Source organism: Anas platyrhynchos, chromosome 33 (assembly GCF_047663525.1).
Source record: "Anas platyrhynchos isolate ZD024472 breed Pekin duck chromosome 33, IASCAAS_PekinDuck_T2T, whole genome shotgun sequence".
Classification (NCBI taxonomy): Eukaryota; Metazoa; Chordata; class Aves; order Anseriformes; family Anatidae; genus Anas; species Anas platyrhynchos.
This window is the reverse complement of record NC_092618.1, coordinates 607337-626328: the sequence shown is the minus strand read 5'-3', so window position 1 is coordinate 626328 and position 18992 is coordinate 607337. Positions and strand designations below refer to the sequence as shown.

Below are 18992 nucleotides of genomic sequence, written 5' to 3'. Positions count from 1 at the left end.
CCTACCCGTAGGGAAGTCTGCTGCCTCCCTGGGGCTAGGGTCATGGACGTTGCCAGAAAGCTTCCCAACCGGGTTTTCCCCTCTGATTACTATCGTCTTTTGATAGTCCAGGCCGGCAGTGATAATACTGAAGATAGAAGCCTGAAGACTATCAAGCGGGACTTTAGGGGACTGGGACGGGTAGTGGATGGAGTGGGAGTTCAGGTGGTGTTTTTGTCCACCCCTACAGTGGCAGGGAGGGGTACAGAGAGGAGTCACGACTCACTGGGATCCAGCAACTGCAACTCCTTCTTGCTGTCCTCTGTCAAACCTCTGTTCTCTACCACTAAGCTGTCCTCTGCTGGTCTCCTGTCCTCTACCGGGCTGCTGCCCTTTGACAGCAAGCTGTCCTCTGCTGGGCTTCTGTCCTCTGCCGGCAAAATGTCCTCTACCGGGGTGCTGTCCTCTGCCAGCAAGCTGTCCTCTGCTGGCCGGTTGCTGCCCTCAGAAGACCAGGTCTCCTGCCAGGCCAGCCTGGGCTGCCTGGGGAGCATGCCTCCCTCCTCATCAGATTCAGAAGGAGCCTCTGGAGTGGGAGAGTTCTCAAATAGAAAACGGAGGCTCCTTCGGGCAGGCGTGGGCTATGCTCGGGGACTCCTCGAAGGCCCAGTGCTCCTGCCCTGTCCGTCACTGCCGTGCACCGACGCTGAGGGTCCGAGCCACAGCTGCAGTCATATAAGGCGGAGCCCTGGGGTGTCACCAAGGGAGGTCACCAAGGGAGGTCCCATGTGACACGTGCCTGGGCTGGGTGGGCCCCACTGGGCGCTGTAAGTTCGTGGGCGACACCAAGCTGGGCAAGGGGATCTGGACAGGCTGGATCAACGGGCCGCATCCAGCTGCGTGGCATTCAAGGCCAAATGCTGGGTTCCACACTTGGAATCATAGAATATCCTGAGTTGGAAGGGGGCAGACCTGAAGGGATGAAAGACACGGTCTCCCGATGCCTCTTGAGCAGAAGGCCTTTATTGCCATTTTTCTCTGCTACATATACTTTCCCCGTAACCACTTGCGCTGTCCACGCGCCTGAATCAGTCATACAATTCATTAGAGACCCTCAGCCACGCGCCTCAAGCCAGCCAGCAATTGACCACTGCGCAAAGCTCATCTTTAATGCTGTAGCCAAGTTAATTTATCTCCACCTTGTTCAAGTTTTTGTTACTAATGCCTAGTAAAAAAAGGGGCTTTAGGGCTTTGGGGCGACTACTTAAAGGATCAGGGGCACAGGTTGTGTTTGCCTCTGTCCTTCCGATAGGGGGGATCGATGCTGACAAGCAGACTCCACATTAACTTGTAGCTTCGGGACTGGTGCAACTGGTAGAACTTTGGGCTTGCTGATCATGGGAGGGTCTATGTGACACTGGCCTGCTACCACCAGATGAGATGCGCCTCCCTGTAGTGGTTTTACCTGGCAAGGTTTTGGTAGCACGGGGCCATAGGAGTGGCTTTTGTGAGAAGGATCTGGAAGCTGCCCCATGTTTGCTAAGGGCCCCTCTGCTGACCAGAGCTGAGCCAATAAGTCACAGAATCACAGAATCACAGAATTTCTAGGTTGGAAGAGACCTCAAGATCATCGAGTCCAACCTCTGACCTAATGCCAACAGTCCCCACTAAACCATATCCCTAAGCTCTACATCTAAACGTCTTTTAAAGACTTCCAGGGATGGTGACTCCACCACTTCCCTGGGCAGCCTGTTCCAGTGCCTAACAACCCTTTCGGTACAGAAGTTCTTCCTAACATCTAACCTAAAACTCCCCTGGCGCAACTTTAGCCCATTCCTCCTCATCCTGTCATCAGGCACGTGGGAGAACAGGCCAACCCCCACCTCACTACAGCCTCCTTTAAGGTATCTGTAAAGAGCGATAAGGTCGCCCCTGAGCCTCCTCTTCTCCAGGCTGAACAAGCCCAGCTCCCTCAGCCGCTCCTCGTAGGACTTGTTCTCCAGGCCCCTCACCAGCTTCGTCGCCCTTCTCTGGACTCTCTCTAGCACCTCAATGTCCTTCTTGTAGCGACGGGCCCAAATTGAACAGAGTACTTGAGGTGCGGCCTCACCAGAGCCGAGTACAGGGGGACGATCACATCCCTAGCCCTGCTGGTCCCACGATTTGCGCCTCTGTGAAAGCATATTTAAGACAGGGAAAAAAAACGCTGCGCCACACAGCAGCTGGGAGAGTGAGAGGAGTGAGGAACGGCCTTGCAGGCGCCAAGGTCAGTGAAGAAGGAGGGGGAGAGGTGCTCCAGGCGCCGGAGCAGAAGTCCCCTGCGGCCTGTGGTGAGGACCATGGTGAAGCAGGTTGTCTCCCTGCAGCCTCATGGAGCACCACGGTGGAGCAGGGTTCCACGCTGCAGCGCGTGGAGGAGACCACGGTGGAGCAGGTGGCCCTGCACCGATGGAGGCTGCGGCCTGTGGAAGACCCCTGCCGGAGCAGATTCTGGGTCGGACCTGTAGCCCGTGGAGAGGAGCCCACGCAGGAGCAGGGGGTCTGGCAGGAGCTGCTGCCCATGGGGGACCCAGGTTGGAGCAGTTTGCTCCTGAGGGATGGACCCCGTGCTACGGACCCATATCTGGAGTAGTTCTGGAAGAGCTGCTGCCTGTGGGAAGCCCACGCCGGATCAGTTCATCAAGGACTGCATCCCGTGGGAGGGATCCCACAGCACAGGGGACAAGAGTGACCGAGAAGGAGTGGCAGAGAAGAAGCACTGTAGACTGACCATAACCCCCGTTCCTTCGTTCCCCTGCACTGCTCGGGGGGAGGAGGTGGAAGAGGGTAGACGGGGGAGAAGGTGCTTTTGGCTTCTTTCCTTTGTTTCTCACTTCTCTATTATCCTATATATAAATATATAGGATAATAAATAGAGAGCTACATATATAGAACAAAAATATGAAATAAAAGTACTTAAATATGTTTAAGAATAATCAAATAAACAAATTTATTTAAAATATCTTAAAATACCTATATATGAAATTTTATATACCTATATGAGATACTATTTACTAAGTTGTTTACAAATAACAGAACAGTGTGCAACAAAAGCCTCTGGAGAGTAAAAATTAAGTATGTTGAAGACTACTTGTCGGACCAGAAGGCTGAGATTTCTTTCTTAATTTCCTAGTAAGAAAAAAAAAGACAAAATAGCAGTCAGCACAAATGAAAGCTTAAGAACACTTTCTATTACTATAAAAATAAATAACTTGTAATACATGGTTAGTAATATTTAGCAAACAGTGTGCTACCACCATCACAACGGCCTATTACCCCTTCTAGCTTCAGAGACATCCTTATACATCCAAAATAGAGAGGAGGCTATCAACTATATGGATCTCTCTCAGCAGTGGTTTCACAACAATTAGAAAGAAGAAACAGTTCCTGAGAAGCCACAACAAGCTCAAGTTAATTTCTGGACTTTGAATAATTACTCCTTAAGTTCTCTCTCTCTCTCCATACAGTAGAGCACGCTCCTGACTGACTTGTACAGTGCACTCTGAATAGGAGAGATTTGTTTGCCTATGCTAAAGGAAGAAATAGAAAACCAAGAAAGCTACTTGACTTTTAATACTTAAATTAAATGTTAAGTTACAAAAGTTCACAGGCCATGAGATCAGAAATAAATCTCTTCTCGAGCTAAAAGATCTCTTTTTTTTTTTTTTTCAGGAGCGGCCTCCCTGAATCTAAATAATCCTCTCACAGGCAGAACAGAGTGTCCGTTCTAACTCTTTATCAGATGTGGAAAAAGAGATCGAGATGACCAGTGCCTAAAAAAAAGAGGCGCTCTCTCTTTTTAAGGCAGACTGATCAGCACAACACATTTTATCTGTTCTCAAGCACAAGCAACTCTAAGATAAATGGGTTCAAGGATCTTCAATGTGAAGAGTGAATATCCAGCGTATACCGGGAACACCTGACTTGGACCATGGACGCCTCACGCAGATTTCGGAGGAATTCGGACAACTCAGAAATCATCTTTTACAGGAAGAGACCAGAGAATTTGACTCAGTGTAAAACTGGCACAGGCAGAAATCTCCCCAGTTACAGATGCTCAAGCGCATTAGTTAAAAAGAGATTAGAGTGTGACTAGAGAGAAGTCTCAAACTCTTGTTATATACTTAAATTTCTCTCCAAGGCTGGAACAACTGCTATCACCGTGCATGACTGGCTGTAGAGGGAGAGAGCAAGTGAAAGACTTAGAAAAGCACCTTCCCTTCATAGTCCTCCCACTCCCAAAATGGTTCTCAAGGAAAACTACTGACAGACTAAAGTTAACTGCTTTGAAAGGGCTGTGTGGGTGGACCCGTTGTCTTCAAGTTCAAGCTTTTTCCTGCAGAAACTGCCAACAATTATGCCAAATACAACAATGGTTTTGCAAGATGGATAAACGTCTTCCAGACTGAAAGGGAGAAGTCGTACTGTTGTTGTTGTCTGTGCACAGACACCTAAGCAGTAAAGAGCAATGCTAAACAACCACGATATCCCAGAACACACAAATACTGCGTAACAGTGACAGAAAGCGCTAGAATTCAAAACAAAAATTACCTCCACCAAATCGGTTTTGTCGTAGTCTCCTCTATGGTTGTAAATACACTGATTAATGACGCCATATACTTTTTCCAGGTGTTAAATGTCAAATCCCTTCGTTATCTTAGTGACAAAGCATAACAGTTTCTGAAGACAACAATGGAGCAAAACAACAACTTTAGAATAGTATAAGATCCTTTGAATACGCTCTATATGTTTTCAGAGGTTGAACAGTAACAATACAAGTGACAGCCTACTTTTTCTTACGCTATTAAATAAAATGTGACACTTCAGAGAACAGATTAAATATCCCATAAGATTTCAGCAGGGAAAATATGAGTTAATTTTTCATATTTCAGAGAAAGGAAAGGCTGAAATTTCGGACGATCTTTTACTACTAATCAATCACATCAACGGTTGTAATTGCAAGTCGACTGCTCCCAAAGCAGCAGGGAATGACACGATCCTCTTTGTAGGACAGCTGCTGCCACAGCAAAGCCACTGTTGCATTTCATTAGAGAAGCGTTGCAGCAGCGCGGGGCACTGTAAAAAGGCTGCAGATCTTGTAGATAAAGCTGTGCCAGCTGGAAAAGGAAGCACCCTTAGGTGATTACCTTTACCCACATGTGCCATGCCTACAACTCTGCTGGCAGAACAGGCTGCTCAAACGCCCAGAGCAAAGGTGGATTAGTTTGCTCAGTCCTACCTTTAAATTCAGGGGTGGGTAAATAGCAAAGTGACAGTGACTGCTTGTAGCAATCACCTCTCTCTCACACAGCCATTTCTATTACCAAAGATGCAGAGATGATAATCTCTGGCACAGCAACAGTGACAAGCTAGTGGCAGCACCTTCTTCCACTGCCACAGCTGTCCATTAGCTGTGTGAGCCTGCGAGTATGTAGCTTTAGGGAGCAGCCATACCAAATGGAAATACTACTGCCCCCTGGAAATAATGCTGCTTATCATCTAATCAGCAAACTCTGCCTCCCTCGTGTATATATATACACACACACACACACTATAAGAACTTCTAATGCTGCACTTTCAAGGAATTTCAGAAAAGTAGTCACTTCTCCATGGCTAGCTAGTTTACGTCAACCTGCTAACTTCAGGTTTAAAATCATCACTGCAAGAAATAAAGATCCTTTTCAGGTTCTTAATACATCAAAGCATGAAAAAAAAATCCCCAAATAAAAGCCCTCAAACCCATCATTAAAATTACAAATCATTAAATGATATCCATAATAGTACCAGCAGGTTGTCAATGTGGTATTTTAAAATTCAGCAAGGCCTTTTATCTTAAAAATTAGGCAAAGAATCTGTCTCCTAAACTACAGATGACCAGAAGCAAATGGTAGCCTACAGAAATCTACACGAGGTATGGAAACTAAACAGTCACAGTGCATATGTCCTATCTGAGCATCAAAAAAAAAGCTGAAATTAGACATACTTTGAGCTCATAGCGATCCACGATAACTATGTAGTCTGTCTCTGTAGGAACTTGTACAGGGTTCTCATCACTTATCTGTTGCTGGTCTTCTTCCCAAGAATGTTCAGGAGTCACTGCTTGAAATGCCCAGGAATCTGGAAGGACACAAATTTCTTCAGTCAGGTTTCCTGTTTATCTAGAATACAGTCTCAGTGAAGTATCCTGTACCTGCAAAACAGTCTCTCTCTACAAATACAGAGACAGAATTGTTATCGTCTGCACTGAGAAATACTTGGCTTCTCCCTTCTTTCCAGCTAAAGCCACTGCTCCATAAAAAACAGAAACTAAGACAAAAAAAAGCAAACAAAAATACCCACAAACAAACAAAAAGCACTAATGAAAAGGTTAATAGTGAAAAAAAAATAGTCATGTTGCCAATTCAGGTTAGGGAACACATCTTAGAGTACAACATTAGGGCTTAAGTCTCCTATTCCACATGTTACTCTGGATCCACGCATCTTGAAGTGCTGCTTTTTCACCTAAGCTGCTCGTTATTGGAAAGCACCTCGTACAATAAAAGAGTGTCAGTGACTGCTGGCTTTCAGTTAGGTACCATTAGAAAAAAACACACTTTAGAATCAAAAAAACAGCACCTACAGAAACATGTGGGCTAGGCTTGCACAATTAGAGGAGCAACATCATTATGGAATAAACTGTGTGATGATTTTTGAGAGCTGTAACAGAAAAAATAGAGTGAAATTGAAGGCTAAAGCTAATAAATAGTGCAATCCTCCTCAGCAAGAATAGGGTGCTAAAGGATCTGATGGACTTCTCCCTTACCATTTAAACTTGGATTTTCATTAGTTATAGTTCCCCATCTTGGTGTTGAATATCCACAAAGCTTAGCACTTTCCTTTTCAGTGTTAAGTTTAACTTGACATATGTCAGAAACATGTTTGTCCACAAACTCTTCTCCATCACTATTGTTTTGGTCATCTGTTGGTACTCTGTTCTCTGTATCGAATTGAGAACTCCTCTTTGCTGCAGCATGCGCACAGTTGTTCCTTCTGCGCTTTCTTTCTGACGCACCTACAAAGAGACAGCATAAAAAAATAATCCAAAACATAACCAAAAGAATTCTTTCTTCAAAATCCATTATCTTCATCTTACTCAACTGACAAGGAAAACAAAGGAACTGAGCTACCACTGCCTATATCCCTACATATGCTGAGAAAAGAGTTGAAAGTTAATGGGGTCAGTTTGCTATTAAGATTAAAAACAAGCAAACAAACCACACACACAGCTACGGAATTTCATTCACTAAACAGTCACTTTCAGGATTTTACATGCTGAGGATTCTTACTTTGGATGGGCAGCATTAATACAACGTGAGGTTATTTGATAAAGTCACTGTCTTACTACATGAACTAATACAGATGAACATCATAAAAGCCTCTGGAAATAAGCTCTCCTTCGAGTCTGGTATCAAGCTGAAGACTTCAAAAGCTGAATAGGTGTTTGGAAGAGATTAATTAATGAGACAATTTTAAGGGAATATTCAAAGGAGAAAAAACATGAAGACTTATACCTCGTATGCTTCCTGATTTGGTAAACCTTTTGTGAAAAAACAAACTTTGTGGTTTTGCCCAACATTCGTAGTATTCATATAGTATTGCAAAAGGATATGGGTGGAGTCCATGGCAAAATTCCCACTCTCACTAGTTAGACTTCCCTCCTTCAACTGGGAATCACAGTATGAGGTAGCTAAGGTTTTAGCATTTGGGGAAGGGAGGGGTGGAGTGGGGGTAAAAATGCCATTTTGCATAATTAAAAACTAGTTAAGTATTCAGAAACTGCCATCCACAACATTTTTTACCTCAAGAATTAGCAATTTAGGGGCGGCTAAATGTCAATTGGGCCATCAAAGTTGTTTTTGTTTGTTTGTTTGTTTGTTTTTTATGTTGTAAACCAACTTTCTTTGAACTTTAATTCATCACTATATTGAATGAATGACCTCTGGATTTCTCTCTCACATTTTGAAGTAAATTTGAAAACAAAATACCTCTGGCATAAAGAGCCAGGCATCAGAGACAACTGTTGCGCCTCAAGAACAGAGAAGGTATGAATGACAAGAGCAGCTGAATAAAATGCAACTTACCATTAGAAATGGGTGTACTGGCATCTACAGGTGCCGCTGTCATCTCCTCATTTTCATTACTCTCTTCCTCTGGTTTGTCGTCTTCAGTAGCAGGGTTCTGCTGTGGTGACTTGGAGTCGTCCCATGGAGACCACGCTGGAGAGGTGCGACCTTGCAATAAAGAATAGATACCAAAGATCTTCGTCGTGCATTTTCAGTTACAAATGCAGAGACAAGTCTTAAAATCCTTAGCGTTAAAGCACGTACCTCTTTTCTCACGAGATTCTTTAATTTGTTCACAAAGTCGTCCAAACTCTGTATCCATTTCGTTCCTCACCATTGAATATGCAGTGTCTTGCAAAACATAGGCTCTGTGACGATCTGAAATTTTACAGACTTTAACTGAATGTTGTCTACCAACCAATGAAACTGTTTTGATCACAGAAAAAAATTGCTTTCTTCATAGGTTGGTTCCAAAAGGTTATCTCAGTGAATATGTTCAGCATAACAACATAGAAGTTAATTAAACAAAAGCACTAGTTCCTTGGGAACACTTATATCACAATTCCATGCCCAAGCAGCAAAATGGTAAAATATTTACAATGTGGTAAGAGATGTTCTCTGTGGATGTCCAAAATCATCTAATCCATCTGAAGTCTACTGTTTGAACACAGCATTTATCCATCTATACGTTTGACCGATTTTTTAAACTAGGGCTAAAAAGCACATCCTCACCTGTAGATCTTTGATCCGGGTAGTACTCTAAGGCATTGTTACAGATTAGATCGATGTCCTTCAGATAGTCTCCTGCAGTGAGGTACTGGTGCGAGTCAATTTGAGTCAGAACTGTTAAAAGATCCATCGGCTCTTTAATCCTTGTGGCATAGTCAGGTACCTGCAGATCAAATACAAGCATTCAGAGGTTTTCTTAACCTTGCGCACTGTCTACCAAATTATTCTGAAAACTTTAAATAAACGACTTCCTAAAAACTCTGAACATTTGCGATGCATCAGAAGATGCTGAAATTAACCAGTTTGCTTCTCAAAAATGGAAGGGCTCTTTCAACTGGCATTAGAGCTGCTAGGAGAGGACAACAAGAAGTAGGGAGGTCAGAAGCACGTGCATGGTAGAGAAGAAACACTGAGGGTGGGAGATTCATTTCACTTTGCTTCAGAAAATCACAACAGTGAAAGCTGAGTAAGCCATCCGACATTCTCTTTGTTGTCGACATTGAGGAAAAGGTGCATGAATTGCACCTGTGAAGTATCTATTGCAGGCATCTACTTTAGAATGAGGTAACTGGGCCCAGAGGTGCCGAGTTCTTCCCTCAGACCGTAAGAGGAGCCTAATAACTAGTTCAGATGAGGACATATGTATCTGTCTGGATTTTTCACAGCTCAAGAACCTAGGAGAAAAGGGGAAGAAAAGCCAGTGGATGCCCACATGAAGAAGCCTTTGCTGATCCGCAGGTATATTCAAGTTATATCTGTCTTTGAAATATACGCCCCTAGTTTAGGCTTATCTAATCAATTAAGGAGAAAAAGGGATCTAAGCAGCCAATTGGAGGAAAAAGAAAACACACTGCACTTATGGTTGATTCCTATTGAGGAGTTCCAGATGAAACAGAGAACAGGATCTCAAAACTTACTTTTACAAACTGCTGCTCCTATTCCTGTTCCCACAGGAACTGACAGTCCAATAAAGGGCTTTAGACTTCATTAAAGTAGTCCTGTAAATACTGTTTGTAATTATAAGGAAAGATCTCTGGGCTTTTCAGTGCTGTGACATGCCTACATATCAAAGCCTTTTCACGAGCAAACTGTGTTGGCATTTGGACTGGCTTCTTAGAATGAAACCAGGGCTTTCAGCGAATAATCCAATAAGAGACATTTGAGAGTCAGCAGAAGTAAAAGCACTGCCTCTGCTTCTTGCAAAATCCTAATAGTGCAGCCCTAAAAACAAAGTTGAACCTTCCCCAAAACGCTGAGAAATACGAACACTGAGAAGTTACAGACACACACAGATCAGCACTAGTTTACCTTCTGTGGGTCAACGGGCTTTGCAAATTCCCTGAAACGTCTGTCAGTGGCAAGTCTGTGAGTAATGTCCCTCAAGAAAATTCTAAGTTCACGCAACGTATCCTCCTCTTCCTCCTCCAGCATCCCTACTTCTTCCTCTTGTGGCTTCTGAGGCTCAGCTGGTGGTGCTACAGGCAGGACTTCCAACGTCTGATCAACTTCAATTAATCAGGAAAAATTAGCCAATTTACAGTACTCAAATTCAAGCATATGACAAATTACTGACAGAAAATGACCACCAAAGCAAATCCCAAAGAGCTAGTAACTTCGATAGGAAAGTTTAAGATGTACTTCTTATATCCTCCTCACCTGTTTTCTTTACAGGAGGCTTAGCCACTTGATTTAGAATTAGGTCCTCAAAAAAAGCTGCTCTCTCTGCCCTACCAGGCACCTCAATATTGCACACTTCTCCAAATTCCTTATTAAATAATTTTTGGATCTAAAGCAGAAGGAGGAAAGACATTTCAGATTTAAGGCCACAAAAACTCATCTTCTATTCCAAAAAGACGAGTACCTTTTAAAATTAATAATAACCTGAAGAACACAAACTGAAAAAAGTTATCTTCCTGGCCTTAAACGGCTACATTTTCACAGGCTGGCACGGCAAATTCAAATATCACCTTTAAGAATCACCTGTAGAATTAAAGCTCGGTGAAGGGATTGTACGCTACACTGATAAAGTAATGGCTTTCACCACATCCAACATCACTTCCTTTGTATTTACTTGCCTTGCTGCATCCTTTACTTAGAACCTTTATGGCTATAGCGGGAAGAGAAAGGCTTCAGCAGACAAGTGAGGGCTTTTTGCTGAGTTTTTATTTCTCTACCAAAAGGTGTCTGAAGTAGCTAGTACCTCTACGTCTTCCTCCATTTTCAATTTCTAGTATTAAAAGGTAGGTAAGGAATTTCACTGCTTATTTTAGAAGGAATTTAGAACCTGCACAAAAACTTCTGTGGGAACTCAAGCACTTTCAAAGCAGTTGATAATAAACACGTCTAGGTAAGACCCGTTCTCTTCCCCCAATAACTGAGACAAAATAATCAGAACGAGAACAGCGTGTTCCTGTTTTGGGCACCTTCCCTTAATGTAAACTCTCAGAAGTCAATGAAGTTCTGCATGTACTTTTACTACAGTTTATTTAGGAATACAACTAGAATTCCATTCCAAAGTTACTTGAGCAGAAATTGGAACTCAGCTTTCCAGCTTGGAAAGCTTTGGCCTATATGAAGAAAGAAACTGATTTTTTTTTTTTTTTTTAATCAAAGTGTTTCAATTCTCTACTAAATTGCATTATTAGCAGTTTACCCAATATAGCATGGAATGGCAGACTGTCAGAAGAAATCTCTTCAGTAAAGACATCCTCTTGTCATTTCAAGCACTGCATATTCTTGACTGAACCACTTTGTAGCCACTGGAATTATTGTATTTATTATTTGCATGCGTGAGAAGGGGGTGAAAGTCACTTGCTTGACTCAGAAAAAACTTTAAGCAGATGCTTTCACAGTATTCTTTTTCTCTAAGCAAATTTTAAGTGATTTGTTAGGGTGCCTGAGTAATAACAGTATGCATTTAACAGCACAGCATTTTGATGCTGAAAGCATTCAAAAATTACAAGAAACTGAAGAAATAGTAAGAAAAGTATTGACAAATACCTCTTCTGGGAGATCTGAGTGACGTACATCAGACGTAGCAAGCAGCAAAACTGGTGAAAATGCTGGAATGTTACGTAGTAGAGTTAGAAAAGTAAGTTTCAAGGCAGGTCCAGCGTTGTCCCACCATAAATGGATATCTGGGACATAAATTATGCTTGGTGCTGTCTTCTGAGCATTTCGGATCAGCTAGTGAAAAGGAAAGCTTGGGTAAGAAAAGTAAAACACGGAGAATAACCTGTTAATACATAGCTACATAGCCATCTGACTGCCCCATGAAATGAAACTATGTGAACAGAGTGGCAAGCATCCTTTCACATAAGGAATTTCTCTGGGCACCCTTTCAGATTATCAGTATTCGGAGAACTCTAGTCAGAAGATGGGAAGGATATATTCAGGCAGTGGCTAGACACCGTAGCTATATGGCCACAGCCACAATCATCGCATAACAAAGAAAGGAAATGTCCCTCTTATGGGACACATCAGTATTCAGTAGTGTAACATGTCTGTCCTTACTTGTATAGCTCTCAAATATTTCCACTAAAGGTAAAAATATTTTAAGGTAGTGATGCCAAACAATAAAATGGATTTCCTGCCTAAAAGTAAGAACACCAAATCTGTTTATTTTTTCTAGTTCAAACCACATCAGCGTGCAAATGAAGTGTTTAGTGAATGTTAATGCTCTTATTGCACATACTGCAACAGCACAAGTTGTGTATGTCCGTGTGAAAACAAAATAAACAGAAGCTCCAAACCTTGGTTGCCTTACTAATATAATTTAAAAGAAGGCTACAAAAAGTAGCCGACATGCAGTCTGGTACAGAGCCATCTACTGGGAGCACACAGTCTTAGGAGGCAATGAGAACTACTTTCTGGATCCCAGGGAGATGAGCAGCATTTCTTTCCACAAAGAGATGTTCATTAGCAACACCGCCCAGCTTCCTGAGCTGCTAGCAACATCCTCACTGTAAAATTGGGTATGGAAAATGTGGACATGTACAACATCCAGATTGTTTGTGGTGCTGTCTAAAAGAAAAGGGGATTTTCAGACAGAAGCAAACATCCCAGCACATTAAAACAAGGCCACCTCCATTACCAATGAATTTTGCTCACCTTACTTGCAACTCGATTGATCCTCTACATACAGTCAGTGAATCCGATGAGAATAAAAAGAAAAAAGGTGCCTGTCCGCAGATTTCTTCTGGCAGTGCAACGTTTGTAAGCAGAACAGAAAGGTCCAGGGTGTGAACGGGAAACTTCTCCAAAGCGTGCAACACCACGGGTGCCACGTAAGAAACCTGGCCGTACCCTTCTTTTCCTACTATTAGCAGACGGGGCCGGCGTGATGTTGGTTCGCAGAAAGCACTCCTAGAACAAGAGTTAAGAAAACAACCTTATAAATGAGGTGCTGAATAGACACACAGATGTTCCAAGTACTTTTCCTATAGATTTTCTTTTCCCTCCCCAAATAATCCCAATGGCAGTGGTACATTAAATACATGTAAGATTTCCAGTTAAGTTATTCAGTCATTCCAATTGTTTCATCTTCTTCCCTTGTGTTTCCTATTCTTTACTAAACCAAGACTGCAAATTAATATCCCTGCAATCTTGCTTTACTACTAGGAAATAAATTTGCAATGAGCATTTGTTTCCCCACTACAATCAGGCTGTACCTTTGCTGGCTTAAATCAAAGATGCTAGAGACTTAGCCTTGCTCTAGAGGACAGAAAATCTTCTGGACAGCACAGCAATAGAAACTGAGAAAAATAACTGATCCAGCTGCGACAACATGATCTAACTTTCCAACCGTGGGCTTGCATGACTTCCATACTAAAATACCACAAGATTAACACAACTTGGTGGCTTAACAAATAAAGACACCATTCAAATTTTTCTCAAGGTGTTTTAACAAGCCATTTCTCAGTGTTCTTTCTACTACAAAATTCACTACTGGTTTAACAATCCTGGAAAACAGAAGGGCAAAAGGTGGCAACACAAACCCCTAAAGTTGGGGTACTTTTAGCTAAAAGGACAGATAGGACATGTATGCGGTCTTGAGTCTTTCAAAGAATGCCATGGATTAAGTCAACGTGTTCTGGTAGTCTACGGATCACTTTGGCTTAGGAAGAGAAGCCTGGGCTTTTCAATTGGGTCATTCAGAGCAACTTCATTACAACTTTAGTCCCTTCACCCTTTCTTCTTGTGAATACCAAGCACCCCTTCTACACACTAACTTGATGTTACCCCTTCGTCTACCACCCCTCACACTTTTAACAGCTGGAACTGTTTACAAAGGCTCATCAGACCTGAGAATTTAAACATAACAGGGATCTATCTTTCTTTACCTGCTGAAACAGAGGAGTTTTTTCTCTGGTCCGTCAGGCATTCCATCTTTTAATTCATCTCCAGAAACCAAGGATGCATCGTCATCACTGTCGAACATATCATCTTGTAAAATAGGATTTAAATGGTCTGAAAGACAAAAGAGGTTTGTTAACGTTCCTGAATAGCCTTTGTCTCTTTCTCTTACATTAATACAGCTTCTAAATCAGTGCCAAAACCCTTTCTTCATTTGAGAGCACACACTGAAAGCTATTTCCTAGAGTTCATCCCACCACAGATCTAAGGAGATGGCACAAGGCCCTACAAAGCTGTACCAAGTCCCACTGATGTGTACGTATAAGGTATGCTACTCTTGGTGATTTTTTTCTCCCCCTTAGAATAAAGGAGCTTACGAACAATCTTTAGCAGAATTATAAAGAAGTGGATGCTGTGGTTATACCTTGCTGTCGGTCCTCCTTTAGCACTAGCTGTGCCTGCGGGAAGATCTTCTGCACAACTTGTAAAATATTCTCTACTGATCTTTTAAAAAGTGGCTTGAAAATGGGTGATAGTGCTTGTACGGGTGAAGCCTCGATCCTGTTTGATGCCGGAACAACCTTCTTCGGAGCCATGAAAAAGTCCTTTGCTTTTATTTTAATAGAATTAACGTCTAGTTGCAATTTCTCCCTACTTGCATAAATCTGAGGATAGCATCGACGTAGAGAGCACAGCGCAGCTTCAGTACATAGGGATTTGATATCTGCACCACAGTATCCTTACAAACAAAAATCAAACGTTACATCAGTCAAGGCCCAGGTTTACAACATGCAACATTTAAAGAATTTGTAATGTCAAAACCAAACAGGTTAACAGGGAATTCAAAGTGCTACCGTTCTGCAGGGAAGTTTCATGTTGCTCACTGCCTGATATCCTGCGCTTATGCAGCTGAAGCAGACTCCTCATCAAAAACTATACTCTTGAGGCAGATGCCCCAGAACCATTTAATGTTCTCAGACAACAAGAGGAACGACAACAAAGAGTAAATAGATGAAAGCATCTAACTCTGATTGCTATGAAGGCGTGCCAGCTGCCTCGTTGACTAGTTGTGCAGCAAGGCACAAGAGCTTGGGTACTGCCTGGTACAAGCTAAGGTTCTTTACAACTTGCTCACAAGCAAGAATCCATTTTGGTTTCAGTCTTACCAATGCATTTCTCAGCTAGTTCATCAAGCAACATGTCCGGTGGCTTAGGGGTCCAGTCACGAGTATGAATCTTGAAAATTTCTTTTCTAGCCTGGAAGCAAAATCATTGCATTTTAGCTTGTCTCAAGTTTTCCTTAAAAATACCAACAAGAAACAAACAAACAAAAAAAACCCAAAACAGTCCTCCCTCAAAACCCCTCATCTATTAATACGCTTTTCTTACTTGCTCAACTTTCAAGTATTTTACAGTTATTTAATATACACTCTGCATTGTCAACCAGGAAATTGAATATTTCTTATTTGTTACACTGGACTTTTTTCTAGGAACCTACAGTGAAAGAAAAGGCATTTATAGCTTCAATAACAAGTTTCCAAACCATGAGACCTAAGGACCCAGAGGAAAATACTGCAATGAAAAATTTATCCAGAAGCATTTCTTTGTTGTCCAAAAAAATTCTCTAAAATTTAACAAGCTTTCATTGTGACAGTCTCATTACTTCATCACATTTGCTTTTCAGGCAGTAAATTCACAGAAAGCACTTCTGGCACAATGCTTCAAATTGCTACAATTACTATAAAGAAGAAAATAATTATGACTCAAACTACTACCACTGATCCGGGGCACAATCAAATGCACACACGTCCCCTATTCATTCATAAGTGAAGGATTGAGACCAAAAACACAACTTCATGATGAAAGGGCCCAAGTGGACTAAATAATTAAGCAAACAGGTACAACTTTGGGAATGAAAGGTTTGATTATAGAACTAACTACTTGGTGGTATCATCTTGACCACATATATTCAGTACCAGATTTGCCCTCCATGGAACAACGCAGTGTCTCCACATATCACTCTCTTGTTCAAGTTGTCAATTTTTTTTTCCTATAAAGTTGGACTTTGCCATGGTAGCGCTAACGTTGAATTTCAGTTCTCACCTCTTTATTTGGCAAGTTGAAGAGGAACTCTCTGTCAAAGCGTCCTGGTCTTCGTAAAGCAGGATCTATAGAATCCAGTCTGTTGGTAGCTCCAATTACCACGATCTCCCCTCTGTTAACTATGCCGTCCAGAAGCGTCAGAAGAGTTGAAACAATGGAACTAATAGAAAAATATAATTTTTACTTACTGGTTCAGTAAATTTTGTCACATTCCATATGACTTTTTTCCATGAGTAGTCAAAAAGGACAAGCTTTTTAAGGACAAGACTCATTTTAAGACATAAACAATAGGTAAGTTAACACAGACCACAAGCTGATATCAGGCTTAGTAAACTGGTTTCAACTATCATTTAGAAGCACCTGTTTTGGCATTGAGTTACAAGTTTTCAGGATAAATTAATGTGTTCACAGTAAATTAAACAGGTCATCATCCTTTTATTTTTTTAATTCACCAAAGATCAAGCAGATTTTATGTAGGTGCAAAACTGTAATACCTATGAATGTGGTCTTGTTTACTGGAGCGCACAGGAGCGAGACCATCTATCTCATCAAAGAAAATAATTGAAGGTCACATCTGATAGGCCTAGCACAAAAACACAGAGTAAAACACCATTATCTAAAGGAAAAATACACAAAAACATCATGGTTGGAATGTCATCTAAACTAGATTTTTCACTTCAGCCTCTGGGACCTCTACTGATAGAGCTACTGGTGTATCTGGCATGTCTAACAGAAGACAGCAGTCTGTGTCAACCCACTGTATCCGGGTGACACGAAGCAAATCGTTCCAGTAGTTCCTACAGCTGACATTCACAGCAGAAACACTGGCATTTCCATTTCAGTGGGAAAAAAAAAATAACAAAATACAAAAAAAGCAAGTTCTACTTAAAAACGTTGACCACAGAAAATAATGGTTTCAACTCTGACAGAACACACTGTGCATTTCAACCTTACCTGTTCAAATAACACACGAAGTTGGCGTTCTGATTCCCCCACGTATTTTCTCATGCAGTCCGAAGCACTTCTCATAAAAAATGTTATTTTTCTGTCACTTCAGCTATATTCATTGGCAAGTGCACGAGCAACTAGTGTTTTCCCTGTTCCTGGGGGGCCATAAAATAGACAGCCTCTGCAATAAAAAAAGATCCAGATAGGAAAAAAAAAACATCATGATGAGTACCTCCTACAACCATCATCTCTAGAACAAGCGTCTTTCCTAACCAAAACACATCATGTACAAGACAGCAGTAATAGCTGAAGTGTAGGTAGAGTCAGCACAGATAGAAGTTCTGCATTTTTACAACGTTTCACAAGAAAATTAATTTTTTTCACCCAAAGAAATGAATAAGGGGGTAACTCAAGTGTATAAAACCTTCAAAAGAGAGCATACTGTCCCAGAAGGACACTTCCAAAACTGCTGACAAACAGTTTGATCACAGCAAACCGGAGCCAAACAGGCAAACTTCAGCACAGAATCTGAGAATGGGCTGAATGGTGAATCACCACTTCATTCTTCAGTGATAAACTGCATATTCTTGCTTTCACAATATGCAGAATCTGATAGTAAAGCATTTAATGCTCCTCTCAAAAGCATTAAGTTACTGGGTTTGGTCTCTCAGACCATCTATTGCTGATGGCATGTGAGGAAGCCTAAAGCCGGAAGGAAAAGCAATGCCTTAGCACTCAGAGGGAAAAAAAAAAAGAAAACAAAAGTAGGCAGGAAAAACAATTGGGCTTCCAGGCAACATATTACAGTTGACTTCCACTAGATAATCCCTTCTTGCCTACAAACTAATCAAGCTGACTTGTACATAAAACTGAGAACAAAACCACTCCAACCCAACTAACCCAACTTTTTAAAGACACCAGACGGTAAAACTTAAAATTTTAAGACGTTGCTTATATTTTTAACCTACAAATATTCTGGATTCTATCCATTTTTAAGAAACCACTTTTTGCCACTACTAAAACAAACGTTCACCGCTGCCAAAATGTTGAAGCATGGAAGCATATTGATACCTTAACTGAACTTTCTCCTGAAAACAGCTGACTTACGATTTATCACTTTAATGAGTTACCTTGGGGACTGAATATTGAACCGCTGAAAAACTTCTGGATACAGGAGGGGAAAAATCACCATCTCTTTCAAAGCTGCAATGTGTTCGGAAAGACCACCCACGTTCTCAAATCCAATCTAAAAAGAAATTCAACACAACAGAGTTTGTATGTTAAAGAAAGCAGCAACCTAGATCAAGGTTTCATCAGAAATTATCTCAGCACAACGGAAACATTCTGGGCAATTTTTGAAGTTGCTTTAGAGAAAACCATCAACAAAGGTAGTTGTAGATGGCACACTGAGATCTTTCATAATCCCTGGAAACACTCGCTGACACGATGATTAGTTTAAGACTTACCGCACTATCTATTTGCATTGCATCTCCCTGAATTCTTCCAACTTTCTTCTGATCCCTCTGAACTCTCTTTAGGTCCTGTTTCTGAAGTTTCACTCAAAAAGTCCTGATTTGAATTAAGGAGAAGTTATAGGGCTTCTTTTTCTTTAAGATGCAACTTGAAGATTTTTGTTTTTCATAATAATGCCAAGCAAATGTAGAAAACATTAATTAATATACAGAAGACCTAATTAATTGACATAAACTCACACAGTTAAATTTAGATAAACTTAAA

The 18992-nt window shown here is 41.5% G+C and overlaps 2 protein-coding genes across 2 annotated transcripts; both read right to left on the bottom strand.

Moving 5' to 3' along the window:
- Positions 1–2979: 2979 nt before the first annotated feature.
- Positions 2980–12032, bottom strand: LOC140000324 (ATPase family AAA domain-containing protein 2-like). Its single transcript, XM_072030161.1, has 10 exons — positions 11850–12032; positions 10506–10635; positions 10158–10354; positions 8853–9012; positions 8385–8498; positions 8139–8288; positions 6821–7069; positions 6002–6135; positions 4570–4698; positions 2980–3147 (listed from the first exon to the last, which is right to left on the bottom strand). Exons 3-9 carry the CDS (start codon positions 10278–10280, stop codon positions 4651–4653), a joined length of 978 nt encoding a protein of 325 aa, XP_071886262.1. The 5' UTR covers positions 10281–10354; positions 10506–10635; positions 11850–12032; the 3' UTR covers positions 2980–3147; positions 4570–4650.
- On the bottom strand, positions 11850–18860 carry LOC140000322 (ATPase family AAA domain-containing protein 2-like). Its single transcript, XM_072030158.1, is given in 10 exon segments — positions 11850–12035; positions 12960–13214; positions 14192–14318; positions 14629–14943; positions 15371–15461; positions 16308–16467; positions 16802–16890; positions 17262–17436; positions 18386–18501; positions 18722–18860. Coding segments are annotated over 10 exon segments (1350 nt in total). The 5' UTR covers positions 18740–18860; the 3' UTR covers positions 11850–12031.
- Positions 18861–18992: the final 132 nt, after the last annotated feature.

Bases quoted from the DNA above. Each gene is read 5' to 3' on its own strand.
- LOC140000324 (XM_072030161.1), bottom strand. From the start codon at position 10,280: ATGCTGGAGGAGGAAGAGGAGGATACGTTGCGTGAACTTAGAATTTTC. The intron at 9,013-10,157 runs GTAAACTAGTGC...TTTGATCTGCAG, and splicing joins AGCCCGTTGACCCACAGAAG to GTACCTGACTATGCCACAAG. The intron at 4,699-6,001 runs GTATGTCTAATT...TGTTGTCTTCAG, and splicing joins TGGATCGCTATGAGCTCAAA to AAACTGTTATGCTTTGTCAC.